The 16,922-nt window shown below is 45.8% G+C and overlaps 1 protein-coding gene across 2 annotated transcripts in view; it reads left to right on the top strand.

The window, feature by feature from the left end:
- HPRT1 (hypoxanthine phosphoribosyltransferase 1) overlaps positions 1–16,922 on the top strand; it is a 117,460-nt gene that overhangs the window by 41,143 nt on the left and 59,395 nt on the right. For both annotated transcript variants that reach the window (XM_077492611.1, XM_077492535.1), the window contains exon 3: positions 4,171–4,354. In XM_077492611.1, the coding sequence (XP_077348737.1) occupies positions 4,171–4,354 (184 nt within the window). The remainder of the gene's footprint in view (positions 1–4,170; positions 4,355–16,922) is intronic.

The raw sequence follows: 16,922 nt of genomic DNA, 5'->3' as shown, positions 1-16,922 counted from the left end.
ACTTTGGATATTAAAGCGGAACTTCAGTCATTTTTTTCAACTTTTTATCTATTAAATACTCTGCCCTTGTTGTTTTTTTTAATTCCTTTATTCAGTTTTCTGTGCAAGGCAGTCACACTAAACAGTACTTTCACATGTTGCTTTTTAGCCATACACATCGTTTCCATAAACAAAAGTTAAGAACAGTGAATATTACAATTTAGACATGTTAAACATTGGCACATAACTTCAGAGATAAACTGTCACCTCAGCATTTTGAAGGAACATAGAACCAGGGGGTCCATGTGGTCCACACAGACCCGTACGGTATACAACTCTTCTAATCTGTATCTCAATACCTATCTCGTCTGGTTGGGTCTACAGAACATGCCCGCAGCTCTGAGCGTAGAATGGTGAAAAGTCTAGAGGACATATAGTGAAAGGATGGGGAAGAAAAATGGGGCAGGACGAACGTGGAGAGGGAAGGGGGAGAGGGAGACAAAAAAAGGGGGAGGGGGACAGAGAACAGGTAAGGACAGGAGGCTTGTCACCCCCTCTTGGGCTAAAGTCATGTGCCCAGCTCCCTGGGTACTAGATATATTTAAGGCGGTCAGGCGGTTTCCATTGTAGCCACACCGGCCATCTCGCGCAGGTATTCTTGGGTGTCGGTGAAATACCTCCAGGGCCTCCCACTTTTCGCAGAACTGCTCTTCAGTGTTGTAAAGAGTGGCAGTCAGATCCTCCATCCGGAGGATATAGTTGACTTTAGAGTAACACAGGACCCTCGACAGAGGCTGAGTTTGCCTCTTCATCGCAGGGATGCATACTCGTGCCGAGTCCAGGAGTTGCCGTGCCGAGTCCAGGAGTTGCATTGTCGGTGTCTGTTTATATTTCCGGATGGGCCTCTCCGTCAGGTGGAGAAGGCACGCAGCCAGGTTTCCCCTTAGGTCCACCAAGGTTAACCCTTTAATTGTCTCTGTCACCTCCCTCCAGAATGCCCCCAATGCTGGGCATGCCCAGATGATGTGACCCATGGTTCCTACCGCAGATTGGCATCGCCAGCATTTGTTTTACTCATCTTATTGAGCAAGTATGGAACCCTATACCAGCAGGTTACTATTTTGTACCCTGACTCCTGGAAGTGGTTTGCGATGGAGGCCTTGTGTACCAGCAGCAGGATCTTGCCTATCTGCTGTGGAGAGAAGTGGGTTCGTAGGTCCTTTTCCCAGTGATGGATAAATGTCGGGGGCATCCCCGCATCTTGACAAGTCAGGCGGTTGTACAGTAGGGAAAGGGTATGTCTTACAGGTTCAGTTTTGTGACACACAGTCTCAAAAGAGGTTGGGTCTCTTGGTGTGTAGGGGGTCTTTTGAACTGTTTTCAGGAAATGTCGGAGTTGGTATGCTCTAAAAATGTCAAGTGGTGGGTCAGTAAGCTCTGTGATGGCCTGCAGATTCAGGAGCTCTCCGGATGGCTACACCTCCCCTAGAGGATGCTTCCCGGCTCTTGTCAATTGTCTCAGCCTTCTGTTAGTGAAACCCAGAGGGAAGTCCAACTATTGGAGTCAGGGGAGAGGGTAGAGATGAGATGCTGGTAGCGCAGAATAATCTCCTCACGACTGTCAACGTTGTCCCAATTAGGGGATGGTCCCTCAGGTCTTTAGGTAGGGTTGTCGTGAGCCATGGGGAGGTCAGCAGAGGGGTGGTTGTGTCTTCTATCTCCATCTCTACCCATTGTTTGTGTGCTTTGTTGCAGTGCCAGTCCACGACTCTAGTCAGCAAGGTCGCCCTGTAGTATCTGCGCATGTCGGGGAGACCTACACCAACCTGGTCCTTAGGCCTGGATAGGGTCTGGAGTTTTGTTCTGGGTGGCTTATGCGCCCAAATGAACCTTCTGAGAAGGGCTTTCAACTGCATAAAGAATTTCAGGGGAATGCGAATCGGCAGGGCTTGAAATATATATATATATATATATATATATATATATATATATATATATATATATATATATATAAAGGATTCTAGGCAGTGCTGTCATTTTGAAGGCGTTACAACGTCTGAGTGTGCCAGCTCTCTAGGTCTACCTTTAATTTGCGCAACAGGGGGGCATAGTTGTGCAGATACAGTTGCGCCGGGTCTGGGGTAATGTTGATACCCATATATCGTATTGATTCATCTGCCCAATGAAATGCGAAGGCTGTACGTAGGCCACGGGCCTCAGTCTCCTGGACAGAGATGTTCAGAACCGCGGTAAAAAAATTTTTTTTTCCTGCCAGTAAATACCTTATACAGCCCGTTTCTTGTCTGAAACAAAAAGCCTAGGCTTATTCTGTCTGTCTGTCTGTCTGTCTGTCTGTCTGTCTGTCTGTCTGTCTGTCTGTCTGTCTGTCTGTCTGTCTGTCTGTCTGTCTGTCTGTCTGTCTGTCTGTCTGTCTGTCTGTCTGTCTGTCTGTGTCTGTGTCTGTGTCTGTGTCTGTGTCTGTGTCTGTGTCTGTGTCTGTGTAGCTCCAGGAAGTGAACAGGCAGCAGCTTCAACTGCCCACAGTTAAAATGGATACAGCCAGACTCAGTGGAGGGAGATTTCTGCATCATATTTGGGAAGTACAGAATCGCAGTATATAGAAAATAATATGCAAAGTGGTTGGAGAGAAGCGTCAGAATGGCAAAGATGTTTTTATTACAAATTTATGTGAGCGGACTGCAGTTCCTCTTTAAAATCGCAGCCCATTCTTTTCAATGACACCTGTTCAAATCAGTGTGACTTAAAGTTGCAGCGACTTTGAAAAGGTGCCTGCACTACTTTGATGCAACTCTGGTCCATAGAATGTAAAGTCATGTGAACGGAGCCTTAGTCGGATTTACATCTACTTCAAGAGAGAATATTGTGATTATTACAAATGCTGAGTGGTAACTTGTTCTATTTAGGTTGATGCCTAACAAGCCGCCAGACGCTTTTATTTTTGCACATTAGCTTGAGTGCTTTCTCATCCCTTTTATTTTTTTTTATTTTTTTTTTTTTTTACATTAAGTAATTTTGAAGCATTGTTTGTAAATCGTGCTTTTTTTTTTTTTTTTGTTAAGCACATCATATGCCTGCAACATAATAAACAGCACTGATAGGAATATAAAAAGGAGTATAAAGAATAAATTCACCACTTCATCGCAAGGTTGCACCTACTGAAGTGACCAACTTTAAAAACACACTTTTTTTACCTTGCAGTAGTTATAGAAAAATAAAATTCGGAGGCTGACACTTTTTTTTTTTTTTTTTTTTTTTTTTTTTACACGATCCTGGTGCCCCACCTGTGCCTGCCACAATTTCTTTGGCTGTGCCAGCTGCCTGGAGTGCTGACAAAACCACAGATGGCCACCAGGGAGACCAAGATAAATGTCTGAGGTCATTTGTACAGGGCTTGCCTTGCAGAAGCAGCACCTATTTTCCTTTCTTCGCGAGGGCTAGTTGAGTCCACTTGCTGTACACTCCATGTGGCAAGGCCTTGTGACTGTCGGTCTGGGATTTACAACTGATATAGGAAGCAATGCAAAGGCTGTCAGTTCTGCCCAGTCAATGGACAGGAAGTGCTACAGGGCAATAGGAGAATGAAAAGAAAATAAGTTAATGTGAGTTTGTCCGATTACTTATAAAGCCACACGAACACTTCTGTGGTACACATATTACTGTTCAGTATTTGGTGCATTAATGCATGTTGCCTTTAAAAGGCAGCCTATTCATTTTTAATAGACTGCCTAGGCATCACAGTGCACAAAAAAGCATAGGTCTGCCATTCAAAACGAATGACACCTACCATGTCCGTTTTTTTTCCCTTTTCATTGCAGTAATATGTGTTGCCACAACACATAGTTATGAAATTATCCTTAAACTACTCTCTATATTGGGAACTAGTAAGCCACAGTAAAGTGGTAAAATGCATGTTATTTGCACAGTACTCTTACGATGTGTGGTACATGATCATTCATTTTGAGTATGACATTTGTTCTCTGGTGGGTCTTTGCAGTGATTCTCTTACATTTGTATTGGTGCATCTCTGTGCATTTTCCAGGTTTTTGTACACCTCTAAAATCAGATGGCTTTTTCTGTTGAGTGTTTTGTATTTTTTGCCTGTTTGCAGTGACTGTATAAGAACTAGACCAATGTAAATTTTAATGGATTGTGTGGTGTCTTTTGGTGTAGGACTGAACGGTTAGCTCGAGACATCATGAGAGACATGGGAGGTCATCATATAGTCGCACTTTGTGTCTTAAAAGGCGGGTACAAGTTTTTTGCTGATCTACTGGACTATATCAAGGCACTGAATCGAAACAGTGACCGATCAATCCCCATGACTGTAGACTTTATCAGGTTGAAAAGCTACTGTGTAAGTATATTCTTTGTACTAATTACTGCCACCTAGTGACTGAAAAATAAATTGCAATCCAACTTGTTTTGCAGTAAGAGTTAATCAGCAGGCATAGGTACAGCTGAGAATATAAGAGGAAGTAAACCAATGCGTTTATTTTTTCCTGACTCGCAAAGTAAAGGCATAATGTGCTAGTATGCATCGCATATTAGCACATTATCTGAAACTTACCTGAAAAAAGCCTTCCACTGATGTATTGTCAACTCTGGAGGGCGCATCCATCTTAATCCGTCTTCATTCCAGGTGAACTGGAGCCGCCAGTCACAGCACAGGGCTCTAAAGAAACAGCATAGGTGGCCATTCCTTCAGGGCCCATGTGCCGATGACATCATCAGCTCCATATACAGTAAATGTCTCCTAAACTGTGCACGTTTTTAGGAGATATTTTCAGTACCTATGGGTAAGCCTTATAGGCTTACCTATAGGTTCAAATAATGGAAGTTCATGTTCACTTTAATAACAGGCAGGCCCATTTTAAAAATGTTTAACAGTAATCATAAATTTTTTTTCTATCTTATCAGAATTGAAAAAAAAATGTAAAATGGGGATTGTGTGTCAGTGGACAATTATTTCCCCCCCACATCTTGACCTCCAAAAGGTTTACCCCCCTTCATGACCAGGCCACTTTTAGCGATATCGCACTGCGTTGCATGACTTTGCAATTGTCAGTTAATGTAACGCTGTACTCAAATAAGTTGTAATTTTTTTTTCTACAAATAGAGCTTCCTTTTGGTGGTATTTGATGACCACTGCATTTTATTTTTATTTTTTTGCGATTATAAATGAAAAAGGGCTGACTGTTTTTAAAGATAACAAAACAATATTTCTCTTTTATTCACCGACCGACACAGCTCCTCTATGTAACAAAATGGGTTGTTAGCCCTATCACTAGGAGATACTAAGCAAAGTTGTATACAACACTTCAGAACTCTTAGTTCCGCCCAGGGGGGCAGTCCCTCAGGCTACAATCCCCCACACTCTGCTCTAGCAGCCTCAGTTTTTTTGCCTAGTGAAGGAGATAGACCTAGGATCCCTGCAGGCCCATAGGTCCGTGTTTTTTGATGCAGAAGCTTGGCTTTTTGCGCAAAATGAATGATCCTGTGATCTTACATCAACAGCCGGCTGGGTGACAGGCTGGTTCACTTATCCTTGTAGTCTCCCCAGTTCGGCCATCGATCATGTGTAGGTCGCAGCTACGGCTCGGCGGGCCCAACATACCTTAGCTCCAGAGGTGGTCGTGAGCTTTTATGCTCCGGGGCATACATATGACCGGGCTACTGATGTCTGCGTCACAGTATGCCGGGCCAGTAACCTTCCCTGTACTGATCAAGAGTTGGCTACAATGGAATGTCTCCCAGCTCTTCAGGACTGGTAAGTACAGCTCTCCCTGTCTCGGCAGGGTTGAGCAGCTGGGCATTCCCTGGGAGGTCGATTCGGAGGCCCCCTCACCCCCTCTCTTCTCTCCCCTGTCCCTATCTCCCCTCCTACCCCCCCCCCCCCTCATGGGAGGGGGGCTGTGCATGGATACTGAGCAGTGTGTGTGTGCCCCTGGGCTCTCACCTGGGTTCTGGCTGACTGGGGATGCCTGGATCCTGAGTGCTTAAACTCCCGAGAGGTGTCTGTGAGGTTTGCCCCTGTGTCGGTGTAGCGCTGTGTCTCAGCCACATGTTTGTTTCTGTCTCTCATGGCGCTGGCTGGTGGCCATTTTCAGCGTGGGTAAAGGACAGCATGCTTCTGGCCTTCAAGCAGCCATTTTCCCAGTGTTTCCCTATTCAGGACGCTGGCGGACATTTTCTTGAAGCCGGACCACGTTTTTTGTGCTCCAGCAGCAGCTTCATGTGCCCTCAGCTTCCTGTTTGTCATTACAGAGCGCTGGACAGCCTTCTATGTAGTCTGAGCACATTTTTCAGATCGTTCACCGATCGTTCACCGATCGTTCTGTTGGACTGCCACCTCTGCATCTGGGAGCGCTAGAGGGTATACAGGCACTGCTGTAAACGGTGTAGAACGCCTCAGGGTGGTGAGTCCAGTGGGTTAGAACCCCTCAGTCAGCGGCAGCAAGGAGGGTGGGACTGTTACTGTCCTAAGTCCCCTTCAGGGTGGCAGTCCTCAATTCGTTTGTTGTCAAGATGGAGGCGGTGCGTGGGAAGAAAGGTGCTTGTTTACGGTTGTGGGGTCAGCCGTGCGACCTGTACTGGCATCCGCACTCGTGTCGCGCACACACTGACTGAGTGGGCAAAACTTTTGCACCGCGAGTTGGGAGAGCAACAGGCTTCCCCTGTCTGCGTGGAACTAGCAGACCAACTAGTGCAAGGCCTTAAGTACATCTGTGACGCGGCCCTGGATACTCTCCCCCTGTTATCCAAGGCTTCAGTGTCGGCCGTGGTCGCGAGGTGCCTAATTTGACTAAAATGCTGGTCGGCTGACCAGGCATCCAAAAAAGCCCTGACGGATCTTCCTTTCCTTGGCGACCGGCTCTTTGGAGCCTCGCTAGATGACATTATAGACAGTACACTGCTCCCACAGGCCAGTAAAGCTAAGGAGCCACACCGTAGGCAAGGGCCCTCTCTTTCCACTCACAAACTGCTTTTTCATCCGACAGAAGCTTCGACAAAACGTCCCCAGCCCGACAGGATGCCCACGGACAGTCAAAAACATCCCTGGAACCACATGCCTAATAAGCCTGTGAACAAAAAGTGCTACCGCATGAAGGTTTGCCCCCACCCATGTCTCGGGTAGGGGGTCGCCTTCGGGAGTTTGCAGCCCAGTGGTCCTCCCGGTTATCCGACCAATGGGACTGTAATCTGATTTCCACAGGCTACAAGATAGTTTCTCTCTTGGCCGCCAAACAGACTCTTCCCCTCCAGCATACCCATATCCCCGGTTAGCCGGGAGGCCCTGTTAGGGGCGGTAAGGGATTTTCTGAATCGCGGCGTGTTTGTACGGGTTTCCGGATTCGGAACACTTCCAGGGCTTTTACTCAAATCTTTTTGTGGTTCCCAAGAAGGAAGGGGGTACGTCCAATCTTGGACTTGAAAGCCCTCAATCACTTTGTAAAAGTGCAGAGGTTCAGAATGGAATCAGATCGCTCAGTAGTCTCTGTGCTCCATCAAGGGGACTCCCTGGCGTCCTTAGACATCCAGGATGCGTACCTGCACATACCCATATGCCTTTGGCATCAAAAGTTTCTGCGTTTTGCAGTCGGGGAAACCCATTACCAATTTGTGGCTCTTCCCTTTGGTCTGACATCAGCCCCCCGAGTCTTTACCAAGGTTCTGGCTCCAGTTTTGGCATTGCTGCGACAACGTGGGATCGCGATCGTGGGATACCTAGACCATCTCCTCCTGAGTGCATCTTCCGCCTCAGAATTGGAGGAGGATGTGGCAATCACCATGCAGACCCTGCAAGATTTTGGGTGGCTGTTGAACCTAAAAAAGTCTGTGCTCGTGCTGACCCAGCATCTGGAGTACCTAGGTTTGCTGTTGGACTCCAGGGAAGCAAGAGTTTTTCTGCCTTCCGACAAATTGCAGACTCTCAGATCCGCGGTCAAACTACTGATGAGCCGCAAGTGGTCGTCGCTCCGGTTTTGCATGCGAGTACTGGGACTCATGGTAGCCTCCTTCGAGGCAGTACCTTACGCCCAGTTCCACACCGGAGTTCTGCAGAAGGAGATCTTGTCAAAATGGGACAAATCTCAGTTGTCCCTAGATCGACAGATCCAGCTGAGCCAGTCAATCAGGGGCTCGCTGATCTGGTAGTTGAGGTCCCCGGCGATTCAGTCCGAAAAATCGTTCCTTCCTCTGAAATGGACGGTGATCATAATGGACGCCAGTCTATCCGGCTGGGGTGGAGTGATGGGGGATCAGTTGGCTCAGGGCCTCTGGTCGACGGAAGACTCTGAGTTGCCGATCAATCTGCTTGAACTGAGAGCGATCAGGCTGTGTCTCCACACATGGTCGATGAGACTTCAAGGGCATCCGATCAGGATACAGTCAGACAACGCCACGGCTGTGTCATATGTTAATCACCAAGGGGCAACAAGAAGCTCAGCCGCTGCACGGGAGGTCACTTACATACTTCGGTGGGCAGAGCGTCACATACCTGCCCTGTCGGCCATTTACATCCCAGGAGTGGAGAACTGGCAGGCGGACTATCTGAGTTGACAGATACTGGACCCCGGAGAATGGGCATTGCATCCGGAGATGTTCAGGCTGCTGTGCCTGAAGTGGGGCACACCAGATGTGGATCTACTGGCCTTCCATCTCAATCGGAAGGTGCCAATATTCATGTCCAGGTAAAGAGATCCGTGGGCAGACGCACTGGTGGCTCCGTGGGATCAGTACCAGCTGATCTACGCCTTTCCTCCACTGAAACTGTTGCCACGTCTGCTTCGCAGACTGGAAGCCGAGGGGATCCCGGTAATAGTGGTTGCCCCAGATTGGCCTCAGCGTCCTTGGTACGCAGACCTGGTGCGTCTGGTGACAAGAGGACCTCCTATCGCAAGGTCCAATTCTCCATCCTGCTTTACCATCGCTGGCTTTAACGGTATGGCTCTTGAGAGCCAGGTGTTGAGGAACCGGGGTCTATCGGACTCTGTGAGTCCAACTATGTTGAGGGCATGGAAATCTTCTCAGAAGATATACCATCGTACCTGGAGGGCCTACATCTCCATGTGTGAGGAGAAAGGCTGGCATCCGTGCTCCTTTGCCATATCCAGGATCCTGCTGTTTCTCCAGCAGGGAGTTGACCAGAGATTGGTATTAAGCACCATCAAAGGACAAATTTCAGCCTTAGCTGTCTTTTTTTTTTTTTTTTTTTTTTCAATTACCCCTGACATCACACTCCTTAGTGAGTACCTTTGTCCAGGGGGTACGACACGTCCCTCCGGTGCGTCCGCCATTACCCCCCTGGGATTTGAACCTGGTGTTGTCGGCGCTTCAAAGACCGCCGTTTGAAAATATCAGGGAGATTCCCTTGTTGACTCTTTCCCAGAAAGTGGTCTTCCTAGTGGCCATCACATCGGCCAGGGGGGTTTCGGAACTGGCGGCCTTGTCCTGCAAGTCGCCCTATCTGGTTATCCACAGAGTGGAGCTGTGTCGGTCGGTGAACATAAGAGAAAATAGGATTTTTTGTACTCACCGTAAAATAATTTTCTTTGTAATTCACCGACCGACACAGCATCTGCCCCCTCCTTTTTCTCTTTACGTTATACTGCTTGTTGACGTACTGAGGCTGCTAGTGCAGAGTGTGGGGAATTGTAGCCTGAGGGACCGCCCCCCTGGGCGGAACTAAGAGTTGTGAAGTGTTGTATACAACTTTGCCTAGTGTCTCCTAGTGATAGGGCTAACAACCCATTTTGTTACAGAGAGGAGCTGTGTTGGTCGATGAATTACAGAGAAAAGGATTTTACAGTGAGTACAAAAAAACATATTTTTTTACTTTCGGCTATAAAACATATCCAATAATAATAATAATAAAAAAAAGTAAAAAATCAAATGTCTTTATAAATTTACGCCAATATGTATAATGCTAAAAAAAAAAAATCCAAAAAGGGGCATATTGGTTGGTTTACGCAAACGTTATAGCGTCTACAAACTATGGGATATATACTGAAATTTTTTTTTTCCCTGTACTAATGACACTGTCGGAAGGGGTTAAACATCTATGGCGATCAAAGGGTTAAAGTGGATGTAAACCCACACATACCCAGTGAAGGGAACCGCCTCAGATGATACACAGAAATGAAACAAATCTCCCTACATAAGTTTTACATGTATATTTGCTGTCTTCCGCTTGCTATCTTCTTTAGAAAGTGCACATCGTTTTAGATTTTTTTATTTTTTTTTCCCCATGTTCAGCACTGGGAGTGTCATACCCTGTGTGACAGCTGATTGGAGGAAAGGTGCACACCCCCTCCACTTCATATAGGCAAAGGAAGGAAGGAATGTGCAGAGCTGTGCTGTGAATAGACAAGCTCTCTGCTAATCTATTTATAGCACCTCGTCCCGACACACATTTCAGGCTGGTTTTATCTCCTGTGTCGGAGAACTTTCTATTTTAAAAAGTGCTGTGAAAATTGTGCCATACATTGTTATCCTGTCAAATATTTTTCTCTTTCGTTCATTGATGGACACAGCTCCAGTAATCTTGACTGTAGGGTTATTACGCCACCTTCAGGAGAGGACTAGAACATGTAATACATGTGAAACACAACAGAACTGTACAGTTCCGCCCGGGGGGGAAGCAGCTCAGTTTTTTCTGCTTAGTGAAGGAGAAGGACCTAGGCTTCCTGTCAGGACCTGAGGATTTTTTCTGTTTTTTTTTTTTTTTTTTGCCTTTTGCGCAAGATTTTAAGACCCTGTGATTTTCTATAAACAGCCAGCTGGGTGACAGGCTGTATAATACAGGTCCTTGTAGTCTCCCCAGCCTGGCCATCCAGCGTGTGCAGACCCTAGCTAAACACTGTGTCGGCCACAATGTGCCCCTTAGGCTCCAGGGGTGGCCGGTGAGCGCAATGCTCCGGGGCATACATATGACCAGACTACAGATGTCTTTGTTGGGGGGCGTGACCGGATGGTGATGGCAGCGGTAGCGTGGTGTGAGGAGTGAGAGAGGTGTGTGCTCTCTGCGCGCTGATGTAAGCTTGAATCAGCGGCGCCCGTGACACCCCTACTCGATTTCCCCAGCGGAGAAGCATAGACGGGCTTGGTGTACCTGGGGGATCTGTGGAGCCCAGTGGAGTGTGGTGCCCGGCGAGAGGAGGATTGCGGCGGAGCGGTGGGGTCTCTCGAGTACTCCGGTGACGGTGTGTGGAGGACGGAGTACGGAGGAGAGGACTCCCAGCTCCTGGAGGTGAAGTCCCGCGAGACCCGTTCGGGAGTGGAGCCACAGCATTGAGTCTGGGGAAGGATCACAGCCATTGCCAGGTACAGCGAAGATATTTAAAGGCATAGTTATTGTATTATGCATGGACTGTGGAGAGACATTTTTCTTTATGTCAGTTCCCCCCACCATTGCCCCCTTTTCTGAGTTGAACTAAAGGAGAAGTAAGAGTTGAGTTGCTGGGAATGCTGTATCACCCTTGGAAAAAGTGTTACAATAAGAAAGTAATATTTATATATATTGGAAACCTAGCTGCCGCCTGCCTTTTATAAATAAGGGACTGGTTCACTTTCAAGTCCTGGAGCAACTGTGGAGTAGCTCAAACTGACTGGGGGAAAAGAAAAGAAAAAAAAAAAGAGAAATTATTTTTTGCCCTGGCCCAGGGAAATTTACCCCCCATTTCAATTTTTTTTTTTTTTTTTTTGCGGGACACCTGCGGATCTGAGCGATGTCTGCACGGAGGAGAGGGGAGGAGCATGTCAGGCAGGAAAATGTGGGGGCACAATCACTGAGATCAGCTAAGGACAAAGAAAAAGACCCCCAGCCCACGGCAGCAACAGCTGGGATAGCTGCAGCGGCCAAGTTGGAAAAATATGCCCATGCTCATACCCCCGACAACACGCCAACTAAGGGGGGGCAAGGGAGTCAAGTGAAACCCCCAACGGACAGAAAGAGTCAAGGGCAGCTGACACAAGCAGGCGTAAAACATATAAATAATAAAAATGTGGGAGCAACTGGAAGATCGGTGATAAATCCCATGCAGATACCCGTAATGGTGAAGAAGAGCCGACGCTGAAGGAGGTCCTTGGGGCTGTTAATGTTTGTAAACAGTCATTATTAGAGCTATGTGATCAAACAAGAAGTATTAAAGAAGAGCTGGCCTTTATACGGCAGGAACTTCAGTTAACGGTTGACAGATTAACAGCAGCAGAAGGTAGAATTTCTCAGATTGAAGATGAGGTGTATCCATTAAACCAAGAGGTCAAAGATTTAAAAATACAGATGGGTAAATATGAAGGGAAATTGGATGAATTGGAAAACAGACTTCGCAGGGACAATATAAGACTGGTAGGCCTCCCCGAGAAGTGTGAAGGCTCTGACACGGCTGAATTTCTGGAAAAATGGCTGGTTGAAGTGTTTGGCAGAGAGACTTTCTCCCAACAATTTTCTATAGAAAGGGCACACAGAGTTCCGCTTAGAATCATGCACCGGGGGGGGGTCAGCCTAGATCTGTATTAATTAAATTTTTGAATTTCCGGGATAAGGTTGTGTTGCTCCGGAGGGCCCGGGAGATGGGGAGTGTCATCTATAAGGGCGCTAAAATTTCGTTTTACTCTGACTTTTCCCCTGATCTGCAGAAGCGCAGAGCAGAGTTTATAGAGGTCAAGCGCAGACTTAAAAAATTGGACGTTACATATGCTTTGCTCTATCCGTCAAAGTTACGGGTAGTAGCACTAGGAGAGACCTTATTTTTTGACACTCCGGCAAGGGTAGAAGCATGGATGCAGGAGAAGGGAGATCAGTTATTGAAGAAGTGATGTGCTTTTCTTTTTCATATATGTATGTGTATGACCCCCTTTTTCATTCATTCTTTCCCCTTTGTTTTTTTTTGTTTTTTTCCCTCCCTCTTTTTTTTTTTTTTCCGGGAGAGGGGAAGATCAGCGAAGGGGGGGTGTAACGGGTGCACTGTAAATGAAGAAAGGGAAGATGATATACCTGAAGTCAGGGTGTAGAGAATGACACACAGTATAGTAAGAATTTATGTATGAGAAAGGGGAGGGTCAAAGGGGGAGGTTGTTGAGTATTAGGGGGGGGTGGGAGGTGGGTGGGGACGGAAGCATGAGAGAAGGAGGGGGGTGGGGGGTGCATGTGGGTGTATGTGGGAGTGTAGTGGTCACGGAAAAAGCCCCTAGGGGTAACCTTGATAGGTATGGAGAGGGTAGGGGGGAGGGAACAGGGAAAATGGGAACATATAAAATTCAGGAAAAGGAAAAGGGTAATATTTGCACAGTTATAGATGATAATTTAAAAGTAATGAGTAAACACGGGGTAATGGTGTGTATAGATAGAAGGTTTGGATCTCATGCTCACAAGAGGAGATTGGGAAGGGATTACACCACGAAGTATAAAAGATTGTATAATTTTATCAAAATACTCACTAAGTGGGATTGCACTTTCCTTTTTACATCCCCCCCTTGCATTCTCCTCCTCGGCATGAACTATAGGGAGAGAAGCAGGGATTATTTCTGCTCATCGTCAGGGAAGTCAGAGAATTTAAATGCTAATTTTGTGCCTCCAGGTTTTATTCCTTTTTCGCTCTTCTTTACTCTTTTTCCGCACTTCCTAGAGTCATGCAGTCTAGAGTTTTGAATATTGGCTCTTGGAATGTCCGAGGGCTGGGAGCTTCTGTAAAAAGAGCAGTAGTGTTTGACGCCCTGGAAAGGTGTAGGGTAGGATTGATCTGCCTACAGGAGACGCACCTAATTAAAGAAACCATATCAAAAAGTCAGAGTAGGAAATTTCAAGTCCAGTACCATTCAGTCCACACCTCTTATTCGAGGGGAGTGGCTGTGCTGGTAAGTAGTGAGGTGGCATTCTCCTGTCGGCAGATCAATATAGATAAAGAAGGGCGGTTTATTTTTTTACACTGTGTAATTGAAAATCAGGAGTACGTTTTTGCAAATGTTTACATTCCCCCTCCATTTAAAATGGAAGTTTTATATTGTTTGATGGAATTTATAGCGGACAAATCGGGGATTCCTGTTATAGTAATGGGAGACTTTAATGAGGTTATAAATAAAAGCCAGGATAGGTTTCCGCCAGGAATATATATGCAAACGGAGGCTGAGACCCGGCTGTCTCGATTTTTGCTGGAGGGGGGCCTGTCTGATATATGGAGAATGCGCAACCCGGACCAGTTGCAATACTCATGTTTCTCTAGCTCATACTCCTCACTCTCAAGGATAGATTTAGTCCTTGGGAATGAGGAGGCGAGCCGTGTAGTAAGGGAAATAGTTTATCAACCTAGAGGGGTGTCAGATCACTCGCTCGTGACAGTATCGATAAATCTAGGGGGGATAAAGCCCCCAAGAGTATGGAATATGAATCCAGTGTGGTTTGAGTTAATAGGAGACCCCGAGAGGGTGCTGTGTAGAGTGGCAGAGTTTATGGAGTTTAACAGTGGGTCTGCAGAAGTAGGAGTAATATGGGACGCATTGAAGGCCTATCTTAGGGGTATTCTCATTCAACAGGTAGCGAATGTTAAGAAAACATCTAATGAATGTGAGAATAGGGTCAAAAGGGATTTAGTAATAGCAGAGAGAGCATATATAGAAAACCCTACCCCAGAGAAAAAAAAAATATGGTTAGAGAAACAACAGGAACATAAGGTAGTGGTTACTAGGAAAATAGAGAATAAAAGATTGTTCCAGAAACAAGTGGAATATGGGGAAGGGGAAAAAGTAGGAAAGATGTTGGCACAGATTGTAAGAAGCAACTCCTCGCCATCCACTGTCCCAGTGATAAGGACTGAGAATGGAGAAATATCAGCACAGAGCTCAGTGATTACTGATACCTTTAGGGTATTCTATGGATATGGATAGGTTCTTTTCGAATATCAAAATGCCGTCCCTAACAAAGGAGGAGAGTGAGATAATGGAAGCCCCATTAACAATAGAGGAAATTCAGTGCGCAGTAGCAGAAATGGCCAATAAGAAATCCCCAGGACCAGATGGTCTTCCTGTGGAAACTTATAAATACTACAGTAAAATATTGCTTCCAGAGCTCCTTAAAGTATTTAATTGGGCAAAAAAGGAGGGGAGATTGCCGACGTCAATGACGGAGGCAACAATAATAGTCTTACACAAGGAAGGGAAGGACCCATTGGAAACTCAGTCCTATCGACCTATCTCCCTTCTCTGTGCGGACACTAAAATATTGGCCAAAGTATTAGCCATTAGATTGAATAAAATTATTTCCAGGCTGATACATCCCGACCAAACCGGTTTTATCCCAGGTAGAACTACAAGTACGAACATAAGAAGATTATATCTTAATATGCAGGTACCTATAGAGAATGATGGTAATGAGGCAATAATGGCTTTAGATGTAATCAAAGCCTTTGATAGTTTAGAATGGCCCTATATCTGGCGGGTACTGGGGGAATTTGGGTTTGGCCCTAATTTTATTGCATGGGTAAAAACTCTGTACAACGGCCCTAGTGCTAGAATTAGGGTCAATAATGAATATTCAGATAGGATTTTCCTAGAGAGGGGGACAAGACAGGGGTGCCCTCTGTCACCCCTGATCTTTGCCCTGGCAATAGAACCCTTAGCTATTGCAATTAGATCTAGTAGGAATATGGTCGGTTTTCAAAGGAGGACGAGGGAAGAGAGGATAGCGCTATATGCGGACGATATTCTCCTTTTTCTGGGGGACACAGAGCAGTCCCTCAGACAAGGGATGAAACTTATTACAGATTTCGGGAGGTTCTCAGGCCTGGAGATAAACTGGGAAAAATCAGTTCTTATGCCATTGGATAAAAGTAGGGCCCAAAGCCCAGGGACAGGCGCGCAGCTGGAAGTTGTGGAGCGCATGAAATACCTGGGGATACACATACAAAGAGATCCTAATAAATATATAAATGATAATTTGGTTCCATTAATAGCTAAATTCAAGAAGAAAATCGAAATCTGGAAAAGACTCCCATTATCGAATGCAGGGAGATGTAACTTGATTAAAATGGTATGGATGCCTCAGTTATTGTATGTGTTACATAACTCCCCGATTTGGGTAGACATAATGTGGTTTAGGAAAATAGAGGTACTATTCCGAGAACTTATATGGAAAGGGGGAGTATCCAGGATAGCTCTACAAACTTTGCAATCACCTACAAGAAAAGGTGGAATGGCAGTTCCACATCCAAGGAGCTACTTTTTAGCTGCTCAATTACAACACTTGGACATGAGTGAGGAGATGGGTGGAGGAATTAATAGGGCCTTAATATTAATGGAGACACCCCATAAGAATATGGTAGAAGCTCTGGAGGCAAACTCATTTCCCCAAAAAAAAATACCCACAATAAAATTAGTAGTAAAGGTGTGGAAGGCAGTTAAGGCGATTAAAGGCCTGGGAGGCTTAACTCAGTACACCCCATTGTGGGACAACCGGAACCTGCAGGAAATGGAAGAAATAGGGGTATATAAAGATTGGGAAGTCAAAGGGATAGATAAGTTGGCCCAGTTATATACAGGGAAAATATTAAAAACATTTAGCGCTTTAAGATCAGAGTTTGATATATCAAAACAATCATTTTATAAATACCTTCAAATTAGACATGCCCTAGGGAAACAATTTAATAGGCAAGGTCCTGTGTGGAATAACTCCCCTATTTTTAGCAGATTAAATGCCCCAGTGAGGACAAAAGGATTTATAGCGGATGTATATCCAGTTATATGTGAAGGAAGTATAGGAAGCCCAGAAGGGTTCAAATGCAGAAGGAAATGGGAGGAGGAGTTGGGAATATTTACGGATGAACAGTGGAGGAAAATACTGGAGGATGGTTACTCAATCTCAGTTTCGCCTGCCCAGAAGATGTCACACTTAATGCTGCTGCATAGGGCCTATTATACACCAAAAAGACTGT

The sequence above is a fragment of the Lithobates pipiens genome, unplaced genomic scaffold, assembly GCF_037356315.1.
Source record: "Lithobates pipiens isolate NorthernLeopardFrog02 unplaced genomic scaffold, aLitPip1_a1.2 Scaffold_1, whole genome shotgun sequence".
Classification (NCBI taxonomy): Eukaryota; Metazoa; Chordata; class Amphibia; order Anura; family Ranidae; genus Lithobates; species Lithobates pipiens.
This window is presented reverse-complemented; position numbering and strand designations above follow the sequence as displayed.